Raw genomic sequence first — 21,928 nt, 5'->3', positions numbered from 1 at the left:
CACGCAGCCCAGCCGAAGAGCGCCGAATGCATCGATTAGAAAAGCCACTTTTTCCCTCTTCCTCTCCATCCCACCCCCATCTAGTAGGCTAGCTGGCTAGCTCGCTATTCGGCGTTCTTCTTCCTCTTTCTTTGCTTTTCCTTATTTAAGCAACATTGCTGACCGCATAAACAAATCTAATTAATCGGTTCTCGTAGGGATATTTCCCCCCCCCCTTTTTAAAAAATAAATAAATAATCCGGGTGCGAGTTGTCATTCATGCCCTTTCTTTATTCCATACCTTCTCCCTCCACCCCACACCCGCCTCCTCCCCAGGAAAGAAAGCAGCGTGGGAGGGGGGGAGGACCCGGAATAAATCACAGAATTCTGTCTGTATAAGGTGCGCTGTGATTAAAACTGCAGTGATTTATCTGCAAATTGCTTTAAAAAAAACAACACACCACCCTGCAATTTTCCTTCCTTGGAAATGATGGGCTTTCTAAGGTTAGGTGCAAATTAGTTTCCCAGTTGAGACTATTTAAGGGTTGTGATGGTTGCGGGAGGAGGGGAGTTTAGACGCCCCGTTGGAGGAGGATGTAAGAATAAAATTTATCGTTTTTCATTTAAGCTAAGAGTAATTAAAGAAGCTCGCTCTTTCCTGGAATTCATGCTACATTGACATATTCCCCCCCCCCTCGACTCTCTGAGAAAACCATTTCCTTTCTTTGCTGTAAAGACGAGACGCTTTTGTCTGACAGGGGTAAAAGTAGCCGCTGTTTGCTTTCCTCTGGGTGGCTTCTGGGTGGTGGGTCAAGAAGAATAGGCCCCGGTCTTCAAACTGTAGTGCGGCAGCGCTACATTTATTCACAGGGAGCTGAAATGCTGTGCTCAATGGGGCAAAGGAGTTTTGGATTTTTTTTAGATGGGAGATCAGAACATAATCTCACAAGGAAACTTTATGCATTCACGCATATGCTTAAATTTCAGGCATCCGGGCTTAAACTTTGATTCAAAGCAACAAATCCTTTTTTTCCCCAGACTTCAGCTGCGATCCTAAATGTACTTGCTTCTACAGTTCATGCTCGTGGTTCCAAGTGGTGGTTTGGATTATATCAGAGCAAACCCACTGCTTTCGGCAAAAGTAAATGTTGTGTCCGGAATTTCTTACACCTCCTGAGCTTATTTCACGCAAATTTGCTGGTGTTAACAATACAGCAGTCCAGCTGGTGGGATGTCGAGACGCTTAACTTGCTTACAGTTATACCAAACTTACGGTGCAATCCTATACATGTCTCCTTAGAAGTAAGGGCTATTGAGTTTAATGGAACTTACTCCAAGGTAAGTATGTATAGGATTGCTTGCGCCCTAAATCAGATATCTAGCTCTGATAATTCTGGCATATATAGGCTATTCTATGCAGACTTTCCGGGGATCATGCTTTCCAGTGGAAAGCATAGTAATCATGCATAGGACTGAAAAATACCGTGAGTATATATTTAATTTACACGTTTCTGGATTCCACAGGGTGATGCCTAATCATGCTTCTCTATCCTATAATCAAATTCCACAGGAAACATCCACTTTACTTGTGTCTTGTCCTTTTTGTATATTATTATTTTTTAAATCTCTGTTTTTTGTGTGTATCGACGGTATTGAGAAGTGGAATCCACGTGGGGATGTTAAAAATTTGCATAACTGAATTTTGCTATTTAAAAAGGGAGGCCCAGCCAATTAATTATCTGAAAAAGATTGGTCTCCGAAAGTTTAGCACTCGATGCCTCCAGTATCGGGAGGATGCTGTGGAAGTTTCATTGAAAACAGTGGGGATTGTTTTGAAGTGATGTATTATTCACTTGAATGTTGTTAGCCATTTTTCAATTCTTTTTCCATTAGAATAATTGTGTATGCTTCTTTTAGCTTTTCGGCCATAAACAATTCCCTCCTAGGCGATAGAACATAACAGTACACATTTCCGTGGCTTCCCTGCAAGTCGAGCACTTTCGCATGTCGGAGCACCCAGTCTGTATCCTAACAGGCTTAATAGCAACAACCACAAAACAGAGAGTTAAGAAGAGGTTCACGTAATTTTCCTACAAATTATTTAAAAGTTCACCATTTGCCTGAACTACATGCAAAAAAAAATCACATATTTTAAGCACCTTTTGAGAAGCACCCTTTTCCGTAACATATTGGAAAAGGGATTCAGTTTATTTTATTTTTAATTAACTCATAATCCGGACTTGGAATAGTTTCCAGAACCACTCCGTCCAAGGTGTAAAGTCTGCGCCCCCCCCCCGAAAGCGTTAAATTCAGATATCTGTAGAAAATGAGATTAAAGAAAGGAGAGAACAAACTAGCAATACATATTCCAACCTCGAGTTTAAAAAGACGCTCCCATTTTCCAGGTGAGAAAATGGAAAGAGGCGGTTGTTTTCAAACTACATTTGGACAAGTGCACTCTGCAGCGCGACTGTCAAACTATTTACTAAGAAGGAAAGCCCACTACACCCCCCCAAAAAAAAGTCTAAAGTGTGAGCTCAAGCTTTCAAGTCAGTTTCTGTTAATTCTGATACCAACTTCTCAAACCTGTTTTGCAATCCTGTCGTTTTACTGAGATCACACAAGCGCCACTGAGTTCCATGGAACTTAACTCCCAAGCGAATGTGCATCCGATTGCAACCTAAGAGTTTCCCAGGTCCTGAAGAAGAGACTGGAGAGATTTTCCCAAATCATTTATGTATCTCAGATCATATACGAATCCATGTATTTTAGTTGTTGTTGTTTTTTGGAGAGTATTGATAATCCACCCCAGAGAGGAAATTACCAAAAAACCCCAAAACAACATGAAGAATAGAAACCTAAAGCAAAATGCAGCAACAGCAATCTAATTCACGGCAAAATCACAACAGAAGCTTTAATCTCTCGGCATTTTACAGGAACGGTTTCCCCTCTCTCCATATAACCCGAGCGCATCTCCAGGCTAAACTGATCTGACTGCTGCGTATCTTCCCGGAGCTGTCAGCCTCCCTTCGCATTTCCAAAAGGATGGCTGAATCTACCGCACCCAAACCCCCAATAAAGCAGAAAAGGTCTATGGGCAAAATTCCCTGAAATGGGGAGCCTCCGGCGCCTTGAGCGCTCCCAGCGTCCCAGGAATTAGCCAGAGACCTAACTTAGTACCATCGCGCAGGCAGGAATGGGAAGGAGACCAATATGTGTGTATATATATATATACATCGCAAAGCCTTTGGCTGTTTATTCGGAATTATACTCCGTTTCAGATCAGTGTTAAGTCTAGGATCGACGTGTAGGAAATGCAGACTGAGGAAGTGAGTGACAAGACATCCAAGGGACAAACACAGGCTGGGACAATTCTGATGGAGTTCACCTCTCTGCTGCTGTCTCTCCTCCCTCCCCGCAACCCTAAACGGGTCTCAGTCGTACAGGGTTTAATTCAGGCTGCGGTTCTGGCTAGAAGCGGTTCTGGCTAGAAGCCCGCTTCGTCCCTGAGCTTCAAGGGCAAGCGCCGTCTTCCCAGACGGGTTTAGGATTGGGCTGGCAACGTGTGAGCCGAGCAAAGCATTCCGCATTTTTATTTTTATTTTATCTAGAAGGCCCCAGGATCTAGCTGGTTGTTTGGCGGAGGTGGTGCGGAGAGCCGATCAAAGGAGCACTAATCTCTCCTTGGCATCGCGGCTGATTTGGTCCTTCGGCGGGCGAGGAGGCGAGCAAGCCAGCCGGCCAGCCCCGCGCTCTGGTAAAGAAGACGTTTGGGGGTAGCGCTCTCTCTTTTCCTCCTGCTCTTCTTCCCTCTCCGGAGCCAGCCGCCTTGTCATTTTTCCTGTAGCCCCTCCCCTGCAGATCCAGCCCCCTTTCTCTCTCCCCCCCCTCGTGTTTAACTAACTCAGGACACTAGCGCAAGATCCACGCCTAATTAAATTAATTAGGGATTCTTGTCAATCCTGGATTAATGGCCGAGAGCAACCCCTGGCCACTGGATCTGGAAGAGGGGGGTGGGAGGAAGCTGAGGGAGGAGGAGGAGGTCTCTCTTTCTATTTCCCTCCCCCCCCCCGCTCGCTCTCCCTCCCTCCCTCCCTCCCTCCCCCTCCTTTCCCAGTTTGGCTCTTGTTCTCCTTGGTGGTGGTGCTGGGCTGCTCCAGGAGAAGGGGGTTCCTTCCCAGTTCCAAAGGGGAGGTAATTTGCTCCGAACAAGGGGCAGGCTTCGCAAAGTATAAATAGTGGGGACTTCAAGAGCTCCCAGCCCTATCAGATCTGAACTCTTGGCGGGGAGAATTGTCAAAGATCTTCGCGTTTTCACAAGCCCGCTCCAGTTGCGAGGCATCAGCTCCCCTTTAACTCTCCAGCCCCTCTGCGGCTTCTCTCTCTCCCCCCCCCCCGCACCTTGCCCACACCCTCCCCCCCTCTTTTCTCCCACCCCTCCTCCTCCTCTTCTTCTTCCTCCTCCTCCTCCCTAACCCCCTTGATGTGTTTCTTGGGGGGCTTGGAGCAGCTAGAGGAGGCAAGCGAGGGCGAGGAAAAAAGAGCCCAGCGCAGCGCCGGCGATGGAAGAACTTACCGCTTTTGTTTCCAAGTCGTTTGATCAGAAAGTGAAAGAGAAAAAGGAGCTCATCACCTACCGGGAGGTTCTGGAGAGCGGACCCGTCCGGGGAGCCAAGGAGTCCGGAGGATCCAGCGAGCCCGGCCGCGAGGACGGCAGCAGCCCCGCAGCTCGGGGGGCGGCCGGAGCAGGAGGCGGAGGAGGCGGCGCAGGTGGCCGGTCGCCGGTCCGAGAGCTGGACATGGGCGCCGTCGACAGGGCCAGGGACACGGGCACCCCCAAGCTCAGCGAAGGTAACGAGCCCTCCTCTGCCCAGCGGGTCGGGGGGGCGCCTGGCAGGCTGGCTAGAGGCAGGGGACCGCGCGTAAAGAACCAGATGCTGGGAGTACTAGGGGGAGGGGGAGAATCGGGGGAAGGGTGCTTCCTGGGGTGGGCGGGGTGGGGACCATGTGTGTGGTTTGACTCCGAGGACCCCCACCACCACCTCCCCAAATGCGCGCTGCTACGTCCGGTTGGACCTCAGCGGCGGGGGAACTTGCCGGGGAACGGATGGAGGAGGCAGAGCGCGCGCGTTGGCGTCCAGACGCGGAGCCGGCTGGTCTTTTCGACTGGGGGAAAGAGCCCCCTCCATTAATGTGGATGGATACTTTTTCTGGGCCGTTTCAAAGCGGCCAGATTGTGAGAACACCGCAAGCCGGCCATCGCTTGACCGTAGGCTGCTAGTCCGGTCCAGATCGTCTGGGACCTGATAATGTCTGCCCTTTTTTCCTGGCTGAACTCTAGCTATGTTTGGGGGATGTGGGCTTTTTTGTCCTTTCTCTCTTCCCAATCCCAAGGAAGGGAAGCTGTAAAATCACAAGCTCTCGCCATCCTGGGTTAGGCAGACCATAGTTTGGCTTGTGCATGTGTGACTAGTTATATGCACAAATATTTCCTCCGTGAGTAAATGGGAAGAATAAAATCCTGATTGTCAGGCTTTGCGTTGAGCTGTTCTGGAAACGGTGACAGCTTTTTGAATCCGGGAGGTTATCCCTGTAATGGTTCTTCTCCCGTTTAAAGTAATTTACGCAGTGTAGGAGCCCAACGTATTGTAAATTAAGATGTGCCGACTATTTTGTTCCCAACTGAGCGAAAATAATATGTGGCCCCGACTTCTAGCTATCAAAATATTTAAGCAGATAATTAATTTGCTCCTGCTATGGAGACCCTTTCCTATTTGCAATGTAAAATGAGGGGGAGGGGATGTGGCACTGGAAACAAATGCGAAATAAAACGAATTTATTTCTGTTTAAGGCGGCTTAGAAACCTCCCTAAATATCATTAAAAGTTTGAAACGCAGTTGTTTATTTGCGAATAAAAGTATCAAATATTGGGTACACTAAAAGAAGGGAGCCTATATGGTACTTCTTTTTCTCCAAGTGCATTTCCTAGGAAGGGTGAATAGTTATTTGAAAACAAACCATACATTTCTAAGTAGGTGGAATGCAATGTTAGGAACACTGCTAATAAGTAATGCTGAAATCCAAGCGAAGTGTTTCGCTTTTATTCCTCGATGCTCTCGACCTCTTTAAGATTTTATACTGGTGTGTAGGGTGGTGGGGGAGAGGAAGAGGAATAAATGATAATGCGCTTTGCAAAAAACAACATCAAACCTCTCCTGTTTGCTTATCCAAAGATCCCCTCGGCTTTCAAGCATATTTGAATACCTGCGTGCGGTTTGAGGATGCAGATGTCATAGTCGAGGGAGGAGGGTTTATTTCAACTCTTTTGTTCAAGGAAAGTAGCTCTCTCCAGGTCGGAACTGAACAGCAGACATCATCCGGAAATGATTTTATAAACAAATTCTGAATATGATTAGAGACCAACGCAGCTCCAGTAAACAAACTTCGGTGTGGCGGTGGACAAATACATTCGGGGAGGGAAGGAAGGAAGCGGGGGAACCCGGTTTGTAGATTAGGAAACCCCCCGCAGCCTGAATGAACCGCGTCACGCCGCCACGTTTACACAGGGCCTAGTGTCCAAAGTGAAATGTGTGAAACGGTTGGTGTTCCGGAAGGGCAGACGGGAAACGAGCAATACTTTAATCATCGGGCACGGCGTTCTGCACAGTATTATCAGGTCGGAAGGTCCCTGCCTCAAGGAGCCTACAATATATATTTCGACAGGGTGAAGGGGAAACAGATGGAGGTTTAGTGGGAGGAAGCAGGAGGGTGATCAAACTTTGCGCACTCTTCTTACTTCAAAAACAGTTGCTCCGATAACTATACCATTTAGGGAGCTCCTTCTCCACCTCCCTAGTAAATAAAGGCAAGGATGCCTTGACTTCCCCGCAAGCAGGAGGCTTCAAGAAGCCACTGCAGCGGCGGTCGCGCGTCAGATCCCCCATCGACACCTGCTGCTGTGATTTTGAAAAGGTGCCACTTGAAAGGCCACGCGGGTTTCACAGCAGCCAGCGCCAACGTCGAGAAGACTCGGAGCGTAAGGGCGCTGCAGTTCTATGGGATCTTGCCGGCGCTTTCAATGGGAGGCGCGCCGTGACCGGTGCGAGAGGGAGGAAGGGAGACCTTAAAGTCTTTGGGACTTCGGGGCGTGCGTATCCCGGACTTGTTTCTTGTTGTCCTGAACCGGAATTGGGGAAAAGAGGTCCCTCTCCCTCTCTTCCTCCTGAGAAGACCGCGGAGTTCTCAGGACAGACCTGCTGCCCCTTCCCAGACAGGTGTAGACTACGCATTGCTCGGAGCGTCTCTCCTAATAATAACAATAATAATAATAATAATAATAATAATAATAATAATAATAATAATAATATCGCTGTCAAAGACCAAGCTGACCGCTGCGCAGGAGGAGAGCCAGCTCTTGGGCCGATTTTTAAAGTCTTTCTAGACTTAAAGTTAACACACTCAAATAAATAAATAGGATGGACCTGCGTTCTGCGGTGGCTTTGGGAACTGCTGGCAGAAACCCCGGGCTCACCTCGATCAAACCGCGCAGGTCAGCGCACTTAGAACTGAAGCAGGCGCCCGGGTCCGGGCAGGGCAAAACAAAAGTTGAGAAGGACAGGGGCTGGTCCTTTGGAAATAGAGAACTCTGTTCCCAATGACTAGGGTGGGCCTTCCTAGCCTGAAACAAGATCCAGGGCAAAACCATTCAGGGACAGTCTGCGATCCCATAAAAACACACTTGTAAGACTGCATGCTAAGACTTGTGAGCACCCTTTTGAACTCAGTGTGGCTTTTAACTTCTGTGTAGAAGTACCTTGGATTGCGCTGTGGGAGCAGCGGTCATATATGTGTGTGTGTGTGTGTGTGTGTGTGTGTGTGTGAGAGAGAGAGAGAGAGAGAGAGAGAGAGAGAGAGAGAGGAGGGGGTTATAATTATAACGCATAAATGTAAGTCCCACTGGATTCAACGAGGCTGACACTTCCTAGGAAGTGCAGCCTCTAAGTCCCTCCTTTGATCGTCCAGGGGACGTGCTGCTTTCCTTCTGGTGGGCCTGGGATCTGAAGCGAAGCCACGAGCGACGCGGGCCAGGCTGCGCCCTCGGCTGCCCAGGCGCCGGGTACCAGCTCGCGGGGCTCTGCTTGGGCCCTCCTTCGCTCAGCCTCGCCACTGCGAAGAGAGGTGACCTTTGAGCGTTTCATTGATCCCTGCCACCGCTGCTCCTCCTCCTCCTCCCCCCCCCTTCTGCTTGACTTAAGGTAAAAACACAAGTGGGGGAAGGGCCAGAGCTCAGTGGCAGAGATTCTGCTTTGCATGGAGAAGGTCCCAGGTTCAATCCCCGGCGTCTCCAGGTAGGGCTGGTGAGAGAGATTGGCCGGCCTGAAATCGCAGAGAGCCGCTGCCAGCCAGTGCAGGCAATCCTGAACTCTATGACCAAGGCTCTGCTATGGCATAAGGCAGTTTTTGTGTTTGTTGGAAACCCAGATCAGGCACTGGCCTCGTGGTCCAGGGATGGTTGGGTAGTTGCTTTTTGGTTTTGTTTTGCTTGTATGTCTCTGGTGGTGTTTTGGTTTTGCCTCTTTATTTTCTTGTTGTTGCTCCGTCTCCAGTTTCCCCAGAGCTGAAGGACCGCAAAGAGGATGCCAAAGTGATGGAAGACGAAGGACAGACGAAAATCAAGCAGAGGAGAAGCCGGACCAATTTCACCCTGGAGCAGCTGAACGAGCTGGAGAGGCTCTTCGACGAGACCCATTACCCGGACGCCTTCATGAGAGAGGAGCTCAGCCAGAGGTTGGGTTTGTCCGAAGCTCGGGTGCAGGTAAGCATGGAAATCCTTTCGGCTTCTGCTGGGGAGGGGCTCCTCCACGAGGATCCCGGGAAGGGACCTTCATACGGACTAGCTGCCCCGGGAGCTAGCACGACTCTGGATTCCTTCCCACTGCGCTCTGTTCTGAACCAAGAGGCTCAGTGGATCGCGCGCTGCATTGGCAAGCAAGTCACAAAGTGGACTTGCTTCCTCTTTCATGGATGGTTGGTAGCGGTAGGTTCGGATCCGGTGGGTGCCCTTCTTCTGCAAGCCTTTGCTTGGGGGGGGGATAGTATGGCGCTAGGAGAGGAAGGGGGCATCCACCAAAAGGTTGTTCCTGGTCCTGAGTAGACAAGAGTGGCGAATCTGGAGTACAGCAGACCTTGTGTTGTAGTATCTGCGCGCTTTCGGCCTCATCCTAAATATACACCTATGAGTTGGGAGGAAATGTCATTTCCTGGTGCGTTTTGGGGCTGCAAGGGGCTGTTTCCATCTTCATAGATGAATTTTGCTTCCATAGTTCCGCCCACATCGAGATGTGCTGACCTCTCTTGTGTCCCATTTCTTCCGATTCTCCGCTTGCTATCTTTAGAGCCATCCAGGTCCATGGTATTTTACAGTATCATTTTTTTAAAAAAGCAAAGGTCTCTGCCCGAAAGAGCTTACAATCTAAAGCTGAAACAGTAGCTAGTGAGAAAAAATTGAGCCAATTGAGGACAGTGAGCAGTGCTCAAAGTAGGTGTGTAAGTGTGGTTGGTAGTGTGGTTAAGTGCGGTTTCTAAGACTTCGGATAGCTAAGCTTTCCGTGTGGGAAAAATACCGAGTCCATGTGTATTATATTCTCCTTCTGCCTTTAAACATTGATCCTAGCTCAGTTCCTTTTCTTTCTTTCTTTCTTTTTTAAAGTAGAAGGCGGATGTATGAATTAACTTTATAGAAGGGGTGACTAATAAACGAAATTGGGAGTTGCTAAAGTGTACACAGTTACAGTCCATTTACTTTTTTTAAAAGGGGAAGTAATTAAAAAAATCCCCCAGGGACTCAGAAAAGGAACAGATACAGGCAGCGCGGGGCTTGGCTAATGCAGCCGGATTTAAAGAGCTGTTTGGAGACCATCTTCCCCTTACATTGTCCAGAGATTGCTGGGGATCTTTGTCAGGCTGCCCCCGTCCCCCACCCCCAGAGGAAAAAAGAGGCTCTGGTCCAGAAAAGGCAGGACTTGGGTCCAGAGGTAGAAGCGCATCTCCAGCCAGAGGCCCGGAGACCCTTGTCCACCGGGAGCGAAGGCGACCCGTCATTCCAGCGCCGTTTCCGCAGAAAACTGGGCCGCCTTTGTAGGAACACATGGAGAGCACTTCCAGGCCCCCCGAACATCTGCAGCCGGGAGGCTAAGCAGCGACTCCTGGCTTGTAACAGATACCTTCTCTCTCCCGCCCCCCTTCCTTCCATCTTTGTTGCTCGTAGGCTCTGCCATCTGCACCAAAACGGCTCTTCGGCTCTTAAAGGCTTTTTCTCTGCATCTTGTAATCGGATAAAGGCAGACACTGAACAGCCACGTTGTAGCAAAGGGGTGTGTGTGTGTGTGTGTGTGTAAAAGGGTTTGTGTGAAAGACAGTGCTGGGGGAGAGCAGAATTTTTGAAAGACATCGCAGCTTAAAGAAAAAGATTCTTCTTTTTTATCTGCCTCTGCTTTTCTGATTTTATAAACACACATACGCTATGGAGTGTGGCTGTATGTCCATATCTATATTATATATAGATTTCTATGTAGGCGGCGATACCTACGGAGGGAGATTTGCCTGACTCAACAAAAGAATAACCAGTGCCCACCATAATCCATACAGAATAACTTTCAGAGATTTGCATAAATTAAGGCCTCCTTCCTTTTAAATGGCCCCAGAAAACGCTTCGCTGTGATTTTGTTTCAAACTTTGCTTCCCAGCTCCCATTGGCAGATGGTGGGAAGGCGAGCCTGGAAGGCGGCAGGGGTATGGGCTGGAAGCTGAAATGAACGCCCCCCCCCCATTCTTCCCTAGCCATCTTTACTCGGAAGTAGACATCGTGGGTTTGCTTTCGAGTAAGCACGCTCAGGCGCGCAATCTAACGGCGCACTTTTCAAAGGTGTGTTGCTTTGTGAAAATGCACAGGATCGGACTGCGCGGTTGCGATCTCGTGCAAGTTCGTGTTGACCGGCTCCCAGGTCAGCGAGCGCGCAGCCCGATCTTGTTGCCTGGAAGAGGGACCGACTCTGCTCAGTGGGGCCTTCTGCTCGGAAAGCGCAACCAGGATGGCGACCTCCGGCTGTCATAATTTTCAGGATCGGTTGGCATATCTTGCTTCCTTTGAAGGAAGCGCCATCGAAAGAAACGTCACACTGCGTGTATTAGACTCCTGGGATGTTCGTTTGAATGTGGAAACGGACAGGATTCGTGCCTGCAGATGTTGACAGTTTAAAGAATAAGATCCCAATCAGCTTTCACGTCCCTCGTTGCCCCTCCTCTCCCCCCGCCTTTAAAAGGGTCTTGAGGGAAGAAGGATCACATGATAGTGAGGACCTTTGAGATGGAAAACAGATCTCTCTCCCCAGCGCTTTCCCCCAATATATAAATCTGGGCTCAAGATTTTAAAGCACATTTAAATTACATTGGTTTCAGTGGCAGAGATGTGAAACACACTCCCAGTGAAATGAATGGGGCTGAAATAAGTGCCCGATCCTCTCTCCCTCCCCGGTTTACTCGGAGGCCAGTCCTTCTGAGTTCAATGGGACTTACTCCCTAGCAAGCAAGCCTTATTGAACTCAATGGGGCTTACATCTGCATGCAAACGCATAGGGTCGGGCTGCCCAAGGACACCTGCCTGGCCCCAAGGCTGTAGGTACACCTCATATTCTCTCTCTCTCAGGTTTTCAAACTTTTCCCCATTTCTAACTGCCAAAGTTATCTCCTTGCCTGGAGTGAAGCTCTCTCCCCCCCCCATCTCTTCCGATGGCAGCAAATTAGATTATCATAATAATGAGACAATTATTCCGCTTCTGTGTTACACTCCACTGCACAGAGGAACAGAGAATTTTCCAACTTCTTTGTAGTGAAGCTTTTATGACAGTAATTACCCCCCAAAAGTGAGTCATTAAACGCTTTGGTGTTTCGTTTTTCTTGAAGATAAAGCTAATTAATATTACAGGCTTTTAATGAGCGCATTCTTCTCGGGTCTTATTGCGCAAACATCTAAACCCCTTTATCACTAGTTTTTTTGTGGTGTGTGTGTGTGTGTGTTTTAGCATTAGATAGCACGGCGAGATGGAGGGGAGGGGGGAGGCCTGGTGGGGATTCGGCTGGCGAAAGATGAAACGGGCCCCGAGAAAGTAATTGAGCAAGAACCAGAACAGGCGGCAACTGTCCATATCCTAGAACTGCGCTCTTTTAAGTTCCGATTCTAAAGCGGGCAGGGAGGGAGCGACGCTCAGGCAAAGTTTAGGCGTTCGTCAGCTTCATCCCAGGCCCATCCTAGGCGTCCTCCTTGCCTTTCCAATGCTGGTGGTGCAATCTACTCCCGAGGGCCGGAGGGACATGCAACTGGCCCCTGGCACTGTAATATTTCCCATTCGTTTTAGCAAAACAACTCCTAAGTAAACTCTCCCCTCCCTGAAACGCAGTTTGGAATTATAATTAGCAACGAAACGGCCCTTCTATCCTAACCCAACGGGAACTAGCCAAATTTCGCCCATCTAACTCCCCTGCTTAACGGGAGCGATCCTATTCTTGTCTACTCAGAAGTAAGTCCTATTGTGAGTTCAGTGGGGTTTGCTTCCATGTCGGTGTGTATAGGATTTTAGCTCTTAACTGAAGATTAAATGTAAGAGCTGTGCCTCACTTTTACTCGGAAAGGGAGTGAGTTGAACTGATTTTAGTCATAACTCTTTCCAAGTAAGGCTGCACCTTGCACTCTGAGCACACCAACTTGGATAAACTTCTATTGAAACGTGGGTTTTGCTTCGGAGTAAATATGCAAAGTTTTCAGAAGCATCTTTCTTTAGGATTCAAGCCTAAAATAGTAACTGTGAAAGAGGAAAAGGAGACTGATATAGAATGATGTTTTGGATTTGTTTTGGATCGCAACTGAGGCGGGGAGAGAGAGAAGGTAAGGGAAATCAGAGAACTAGGTTGGTGTTGCATGTGAAGATGCACAGAGTTACGGATTCAGTTACTGGCTTGTGTAATTGTGTGTGTGTTGAAGTTCTAGGGGACTACTTCTATATGAGCTAAAGAATTGAAATGTGGAGCACGTGTACTCCAAGGAAGTTGATTACTGTAAATATCTGAAAACGAGACTCCCTCCCAAATCAGAGGAGACTCCATGTTGCAGCTCAAAATGGTCACTCTCAAACTATTCGAGAATTTGAAACTTGCTACACAAGTCATCCCAATTTCTAGACTCCTCTGAACGCGAAACCCTTTGCTGTTTTCTCTTTAAAAAGTCGAAGCAAGACTTAGTCACCTCCCAACAGTTTATGTGACGCGCAGATGGCTGAAATCTGGCACGCACATAATCCAAAACTCTCTGGAGTGCAACATTTCGAAAGGGATACATTTGCTTCTCCCTAGAAAGGGGAGGGAGGGGGCTTGTTGATCCCAAAATCGTTAAGAAACTTCAAGAAAACTGAAATCTGGTTATGTGGTTTACTAAACTTTCTTGATCACTATGTAAACTCTTAAAAATAAGAAAGAAAAAAGGACATGTTTGCACCTAACAGTGTAATCCTATTTCACCCAGAAGCCAATCCTACTTGGTTTCATGAGACTTTCCCCCAGGTAAGTGTGCGTAGGGTTGTCTCCTAAGTGTCCAATTTACTGGCGTGTTCGGAGGCAAACCAAAGAGGTCTCGCTTGCCCCTTTAATAGTAATATAGAAGAAGGAATTTCTTCTGTGGCTTGTCATGAAACTATTAAAGGTGCATGCAAGACCCCCCTCCTCGTTCCCCTCTGGACACCCTGGTCAAAACTGTGGGCCTAGATTATTTTAGGTCGCACGCGCAGTGCGGAGTTTCCAGTAGGAGCCAGGAAGATAACGCTGCTGGGGTCATTGAATGGTTTTAAGCATCACTGTGTGTAGATAAATAGCTTTGTACTGAGCTCGCCTCCTTCCTGTCTGCGCAGGTATGGTTTCAGAACAGAAGAGCTAAATGCAGAAAGCAAGAAAACCAACTCCACAAAGGTAGGTGAATTTTATCAGCGGCGCGCGGAAACGGGTTCAAACGTTTCTGGTCCAGGGAATACAACCTTCTCCTTTAAATTCTAGGCTCTTGGGGGCCTCCTTTTGCCTCTCCCCCAAACCTCCAGGCTTTTCCTTGCCTAAGGCTGCACACTTGCCTGGAAATAAGCCCCATTGGGCACAATATGCGCTGCCAACGCGCAAAGAGCCAAGGGAGCATTCCCAGCGAAGTGAAATAAAAAATAGATGTCCTGTGCCTTTTTAGCTCAGTTTCTGACCGATCCCTGCCTCTGTTCTTGCAGGAGTCCTCATAGGAGCAGCCAGCCAGTTTGAAGCGTGCCGGGTTGCCCCCTACGTGAACGTGGGCGCTTTGAGGATGCCTTTCCAGCAGGCAAGTACAAAGGGAGAATCCCGTGAGCGTCAGCCCCACAATGGTAGGAAGGGCCACAAGATGGCCTTCCCGCAGGTGCCCCTTTATCCCTCTCTCTCTCTGGCTGGTCAATCATATGCGCAAAAGGAATGTTTAAAAGTTGCCTTCCTGCGGGGGGGGGGGGGAGATTGGAGGCGTGTGTGTTTTGTCTGGGCACTGAACACACCGATCCTGAGTGCATGTGCCGTGCAGTCCGACCCGGTCTCTGTGTGCTTTATTGGAAACAAGCTCCCGTTGAGCTCAGTGGGACTTGGCCAGCGCGTAATAAAGGCGCGCAGGGCTGCAAATCTGCCGTTCGGCGCTGCAGATTTAAATGGTGGTACTGATTTAAAGGGGAATTAAGTCCCACGGGTCTCGAGGGAGCTTACTTCCTAGGAAGAGTGCTTAGGATCCGGAAAGTCCGAAATGTGCTGAGGCGGCGTTTGTGCGTACCAGGGATCGGGAAGTGAATCTGGGTTTCCCATTAGATGCTCAGCGGATCTCGTTCATGCTTAGTATTTGGAAACGCCGTGGGGTTTCCTCTCTCGAAAGTGGCACGCAGGAAGTTATACAGTACCGAGTCAGATCATGAGTCCAGCTGGTTCAGGATTGTCTAAAACTGACTGGAAGTGACACAGAGATGGGTGTTCCCAGCAATACCTGGAGTTGGCAGGGATTGAAACTGGGAGCTTTGGCATGAAAAGCAGGTGCTCCACCACGGGGCTGTGGCAGAGGACCACAGCTTTAAGGGCTCATTTAAGCCAGGTTCTCTCTCAACTCCTATGCATGTTTACTCAGAACTTAAGGCGTTTAATGTGGCTTATTGCCTAGTAAATTCACTTAGGGTGGCAGCCTTAGTGAGCCTGCCCAGCTCTCTGTAGGCTCCTGTGAATTCCTGAGCTTCCACCCAAGTGAGAGGAATTGATTTTGATGGGTTTATCAATGCAAAAATACATAGGTGTGCATGACTATACGGTGTGTGTATTTATTTAATTCTACTAATACGATCAGTGGGGGGGGCGGGGTGGCCAGTTGTGGTGGTTTTCTGAAAACAAAAAAACTCCACAAGTTTTATGCGGCTTTGTGAACTAGCAGGCATGTAGTCTGGATTAATTTTAGCAGGAGAGCCTGAGTCCTACAGATACCACTTTTATTTCCCCTTTTTAGAGTAGTGTCTATCTTTAGCAACCTACATTGGTAATGAAAAGCAAACCTTACAAGCCTGATGGTAAGGTACCTTTGGCACAGTCAAGTCCTCTTCCAAAGCTTGTTATCCTCCTAACATTTTTGGCCTCAAACTCCCACCAGGCCCAGCCAGTGTCGCCAACAGCTTCACATGATGGGAACTGTAGTCCACTCTGGCATAACTTCAATGGGGATAAACATTCCTAACCTAGCCCCTGAATTATAGTAATTACTTGGAAGTTATCTTCAGCTGATTTCAACAGAGCTTCTAAGTAATCTAATTAAGAATAAGTATGTTGGACCTCAAAACTCAGTGGGTTCTTCTTCCATAGCTTTCGTAGATTAATTGTCTTCTGTCCTAGAGAAGTTGCATATTTCAGGCTTATTGACCTCAGTGGTCAATCTTCTAATGGCAATGATATTGGTGTGCTCTAAATTGAAACTGCTCATCATTTGGTTGTAGACAAACAGCTGTCTCTTAAGCACTGGTCCTAGGCACATGAAACTCAGTGGGGCTAACCTCTGACTAAACATGCGTGGGTCTGGGCTGCATGAGCCATGTGTAGGGTGAGAGACTCTCCCTTGTGAAATGAGGGTAAGGAGGGGAGAGGTTGGCAGGGGGTTGGACTCGATGGCCCTTGTGGTCTCTTCCAACTCTATGATTCTATGAGAAGACTCTGCCGGTTGTCTGCATCCATGATAAATAAAAGCAGTGGCAACAATAGTTGTCTCAAACTGTGGCTGGTGCTGGGGTTGATAAGGTGTGGGTAATAACACCATAAAGGTCATATGGGAGATGACTGAGAGCAACAGATGTGTACAGTCATTAGAGAGCTGAGAGGAAAGGAGCATGATAAAGGAGGGCCCTCTGCACTGTCTTGATGCTATCAAGGCTGAAGTCTTGAAGTTCAGTGGCATTTAAGCAAACTGAATGTGTGCAGGATTGTAGCCAAGGGCAGGTTAGCATCCACGGCAAATGCCTGTTTCTCCTTTTGCTCTGGTTTTTTTTTTTTTAATTAAATGGACCTTAGGGCAGGATAATTACTTCACCTGTCTTCAGATGGTGCGGACAGATGAGCAAGCAAAAGTGTTTAGAAAAAAATGGTCAAAGCAGATGAGTGAACAAGCAAACTGGAAAAAAGGGCAATCAAGCCCATTCATTGGAAAGCGGGAATCTGTGTTAAGTGTAGAGGGAGGAGAGAAAGAGAAGTGCAGCCAATTAGCCTCTATTTTGCTTACGGTTGGTCAACTAGCATGCAAAACCAGCTGGCAGTAACCGCAAGCAGAAAACCAGAAGCAGTCGACACATGAGGGTACCGTACCTCTCAGCCATAGCCAAAGAAGCACTACTTATGAGTAGAGCCTGCAATAAGGTACATGCTGCTGGCAGAAGGCACACGAAACTGACAAGTTAATCAATGTAGGACATGGCCCAACTAGTCAGAACGTTCAGGGAGATAAGGAAGGAGCACCCATCCACAGATCAGTGCATACTTACTGCATTTCACAAGGCCGTCCAGGAGAAATAGCTTGCATATTTAACCAAATCACCAATTAGATTGTCTGCTGTCTAGCCAACCAGAGAGGCTTAGTTTACAAGAGGAAATGTGCTAGGCAGAGATGGGGAACTTGTGGTCCTCCAGCAGTTGTTGGACTTCAGCTCCCATCCGTCTCTGCCGGTCGAGTAAACTCAGAAGAAAGGCGACCAGGGATTATGCATGCCAACGGTCAGAAGTGATGGGAGTTGTAGTCTAGTAACAACTGTTAGGCCACAGGTTCCCATCCCCGCGTTGGAGGATTATGCTTGCATGAAAGTAGCATAATGTGACCTGGAAGTCTTTTGCGCAATCCCTAAAATATGGCAGTGAGGGGTAACACTTTGCATATGTTTATAGGATGAATACTATCACTTGGCTCAGGGCTCAATGAGTCAAGGCTTAGACCTGTTATAATACAGGCCCTGCGACTGTGCTCAGAAGCAATTTTTTCCCACTACTTGGGAACTACAGAAAGACCTCATACGCTTGGGATTAAACCAGAGGTTTTCAACCTTTTTGAGTCCATGGCTCCCTTAACCAACTACAGTGGACACTCGTGTTGCGAACGTGATCCATGCAAGATGCGGCTTGCGATTCGGAGCTTCTGTGCATGTGCAAAGCGCGATTTAGCACTTCTGCACATGCGCGACCGCCGAAACCTGGAAGTAACCCATTCTGGTACTTCCAGGTTTCGGCGGTCCGCAACCCGAAAAAACGCAACCTGAAGTGTCTGTAACCCAAGGTATGAATGTACATTCTTTTTGTGGCACCCCTGTGGGGTTCAGGAGCCCAATTATGTCACCACTTGCCTGCAGAGCTGGCAACCTCTCACCCTTTTTTCTGGGCCTGCTTGGTGGAAAGGCGCCCCTTCAGCCCTGGGCACTCGGCTCCCAGGCAGGTCTTGCACACAGCAAGCACAAGAAAGGCCAGCCTGGCCTCCCACTTGCCTGTCCATTGCCAGCCGCAACGGCTGGTGGACTGGCTGGGCTTCCTCACCCGCTTGCTCGCTTACTCCAAGGCTGCCTCAGCTTCTGGCAACCAGCACTTCCTGGTCAGCCCAAGAAGTACCATTCGCCTGGGGAGCTTGTAGCCAGGGTGCTGCAACAAACAGCTGTGCAAGCCTTTGGGAGGCAGAGATGCGAGAGGGCATCAGAGGAAGGAGGGAAGGAAAGAGGGACAGAGGCCAGTGTTGCCCGCAGCACCCCTGACCATCATGCAAGGCACCCCAGGGTGCCATGGTTGAAAACCACTGGATTAAGCAATAGGTGTGTCTTTTTCAGGAAATAGCCTGTCTTAAATAAGCACTCAAGGACCTGGGGGAAAAAATCACAAATTGTGGTCTGGCTATAGGTAAAGGTAAAGGCACCCCTGACCATTAGGTCCAGTTGTGGCCGACTCTGGGGTTGCGGTGCTCATCTCGCTTTATTGGCCGAGGGAGCCGGCGTACAGCTTCCGGGTCATGTGGCCAGCATGACTAAGCCGCTTCTGGCGAACCAGAGCAGCGCACGGAAACGCCATTTACCTTCCCGCCGGAGCGGTACCTATTTATCTACTTGCACTTTGATGTGCTTTCAAACTGCTAGGTTGGCAGGAGCAGGGACCGAGCAATGGGAGATCGCCCCATAGCGGGGATTCGAACCGCTGACCTTCTGATCGGCAGGTCCTAGGCTCTGTGGCTATGCTGTGCTCGAATTCTAAAGCTGTGAGGGCTAGCTATGATTACTTGGGTCCTAAGGAAAGGCATTCTGCACATGCTCAGGGACTTTTGTTTTGACAGAGGCCAGATCTTTCAGGACTGTGATACAAGTTCTGAAGCTGAGCTGTATACCTCAAATGCCGTTAACTGGTTATTGCTTTCGTGAATATGATGACTTGGTTGTTTCAGTGCCAGCAATTAGGTTTTGGTTAGTTTTCTCCATTCATTCATTTGTTTAGAAACTGTCTGGTAGCTGAGAGCTGGGGCGGTTGCCTTGCATAGAGAAGGGTCCGGGTTCAGTCCCCAGTATCTCCAGGTAGGGGTTGGACAAACCTAGACCTGGAGGCCCAGAGTGCTGCTGCCACTGCTCATTGTAAGGGTAGCCATCTATACAGAGATGGATTGGACCCATGGTCTGACTCGGTACAAAGCAGCTTCCTGTGGTGTTGTGCAAATGTAAGGCTTCGGTGCTAACGGATTAAATTCCATTGAACATTGCTGCTGGTTTTCTTCCCAGTAAGCATGCTGCACAAATCACAGAGTGATAGAATTGTAGCATTGGAAGGGACCGCAAGGGTCATCTAGCCCAACCCTCCGGCATGTAGGAATCTTTCGCCCGACGTGGGGCTCAAACCCACAACCCAGAGATTAGGTGTCTCATCAACCCAAAATAAATCCACGGTGCAATCCTGGTTACATTTTGCTCAGTAGGCACAAAGGGTTGTAGCCCTCAATCCAGCCGCAATCAGGCTTGTGCTCATGAACCCTTCTCTCTCTCTTTTAAAGGCAGGTACTAAAACAAAAACACAGAGCCCAATCCTAAGCATCTTCAGTGCTCCATTTATGAGGAGTGACATCCTATGGCCTTTTAATATGTGGTGGGTTTTTTGGGGGGAAGGGTGGTTATAGGGTTGTTGTTGTTATTTTGATTATATATTTTGCAGTTTCATAATCTGATTTTGTGAAGTGCCCTGAGACCTCCTGGCAGCCTAGGGCAGTTATATAAATTCAACAAATAAAACAGAACAAAATGAGGGGAAAGGTAGCAAAGGGGGATCGATGCAAGCCACAAACCCCGAAGGATCCCCTTCCTCAGTTAGTGAAACCACGCACCCCTTTAGTCCCTTCCCCACCCCGCTATAAAGAAGAAGTAGCTGAGGGTGGCACTGAATGTGTATTGAGAAGTCAAGTCTCCTTGAGTTCCGCGGGCCTTTCCCCCTGCCAAGTGGGCTGAGGCGGCTTGGAGCCCTGGAGGCTGCGGGGAGGGTTTGAGGTGGCGGTCGTCCTAACACTCTTCTCTCCCCCCCCCCCTTTCCCCTCTCGTTGCCCCTTTCAGGACAGTCATTGCAACGTGACGCCCTTGTCCTTTCAGGTGCAGGCGCAGCTGCAGCTCGACAGCGCCGTGGCGCACGCGCACCACCACCTCCACCCGCACCTGGCCGCGCACGCGCCCTACATGATGTTCCCGGCGCCGCCTTTCGGGCTCCCTCTGGCCACGCTGGCCGCCGAGTCCGCCTCGGCCGCTTCGGTGGTGGCGGCGGCCGCGGCGGCCAAGACCACCAGCAAGAACTCCAGCATCGCGGACCTCAGACTCAAAGCCAAAAAGCACGCGGCCGCCCTGGGCCTGTGACTCTTCCTGCAGCCGCAGCCGCCGCCGGGGCACGTTGCAATCCCAGCGCGCGCGTGCGCAGAAGACTGCCTGCCTCTTCCTCCTCCCTCCGCGGCCAGCTCTCCTCTACTGAGGCCGACACGGAGCCGGAGGAAGGGCTTTGCCACCGCCACCCCCCACTTTTTGTCTTGGTCCTGCGCGACTTAAAATGTGAAAGACGAAAGAAGCACGAGGCGTTCCCCGGAACGAAAGAACTCTCTCTATATTATAGACCCAAGGCGATGAACAAATAAAAGGAACAATGTGGGTGTTTTTTTCCGTTTTAAATGGAGGGAGGGGAAGAGTTCCCTTCTACTACTGCTAATAATATAATAAGAATACTAAGGAGGAGAAGAAAACGTAGAGCTTGCTCAGAAACTGGCGGGAAGAGATATACTTATTTAAAAGAATTAGATGAAATAGACGCGCAGCTGGGAAGTTCACAGGTTTTGAAACTGACCTTTTTCTGCGAAGATCACTTTAATACGAGAAATTTGATAAGAGAGGCGGGCCTCCTTCCACGTTGCATCAGATACTTGAGTTTTAACAGCCACAGTCTGGAAACGGAGATGAGAAGGAAAGAAGAATTTAAAAAATGGGGGGTAGGGGCAGTGGGGGGGCGGTGGATTTTTTTATATATAAAAAAATGTGTGTGCGTGTGTGTGAGAAAGAGAGAGAAAGAGAGAGAAAGAGAGACAGACAGACGATTATTTCTCTGCCAATTTCTAATGGGAAAAGTGAGTGACCGGGACTCTTCTACTCGTGGAGTTCCGGGACTGCATGTATTTGTTTGCTTTTAGTTTTATTTGTTCTTGGCGTCCCTTCGGATCATTTGCACTTCACCTCGATCAGAACCACCACCACAAAAATCAACAACATAAAAAACCCCCACACAAAACGAAGCCAAGTCTCTGGATCCCCCAAGAGAGAGATTTTAACCCAAGGCCCCGATCCGGAGAAACCAGCCTTCTGACCTTATGCATCCTAAGCTCCTTGAAATCACTGCGGAGACAGGATTGTAGCCTCAAGTCAGCACTGAAGCTTACAATCCTCTCTGCAAGGGAAGATAAAACTCCCACTGAGCACAGGGGCTTACTTTCGAGTAAGCAGGCGCCCTATGACCCGCAGATTTCGGATTTTTCTCACCTCTCCAAAAGGTCCCCCCCAAAAAACAACCCCCGTTTTGGGCTCAGCAGTCGAGCCCGATGAGGTCTGGAGATTTCGAAAGTTTGGTGATGGCATTTAGGTTGGTCTTCATCACAAAAAAAGCTATTACCATCCTGGTAGAATTTTGAATGCCTTCCACACTTAATGGACCATCTCAGCTGCCTCTGTTTTCCAAGCCGAGCAGAGGAGACTCCACCTCGCATCAAAATCAATAGTCAGTCGCGACTGACATAAATTCTATTGATTTCGATGGAATTGATGCGCGACTAACTGTATCCGGATCGGGGCTTCCAGCT

General features: G+C 48.8%; 1 protein-coding gene across 1 annotated transcript; it reads left to right on the top strand.

Annotated features, from left to right (window-relative positions):
- Positions 1–4,114: 4,114 nt before the first annotated feature.
- SHOX2 (short stature homeobox 2) lies at positions 4,115–21,061 on the top strand. The gene is made up of 5 exons (XM_053390372.1): positions 4,115–4,830; positions 8,586–8,794; positions 13,935–13,992; positions 14,292–14,380; positions 20,154–21,061. Exons 1-5 carry the CDS (start codon positions 4,542–4,544, stop codon positions 20,445–20,447), a joined length of 939 nt encoding a protein of 312 aa, XP_053246347.1. The 5' UTR covers positions 4,115–4,541; the 3' UTR covers positions 20,448–21,061.
- Positions 21,062–21,928: the final 867 nt, after the last annotated feature.

The sequence above is a fragment of the Podarcis raffonei genome, chromosome 5 (assembly GCF_027172205.1).
Source record: "Podarcis raffonei isolate rPodRaf1 chromosome 5, rPodRaf1.pri, whole genome shotgun sequence".
NCBI lineage: Eukaryota > Metazoa > Chordata > Lepidosauria > Squamata > Lacertidae > Podarcis > Podarcis raffonei.
The sequence above is the reverse complement of the archived record's forward strand: the minus strand, read 5'-3'. Positions and strand labels throughout refer to the sequence as shown.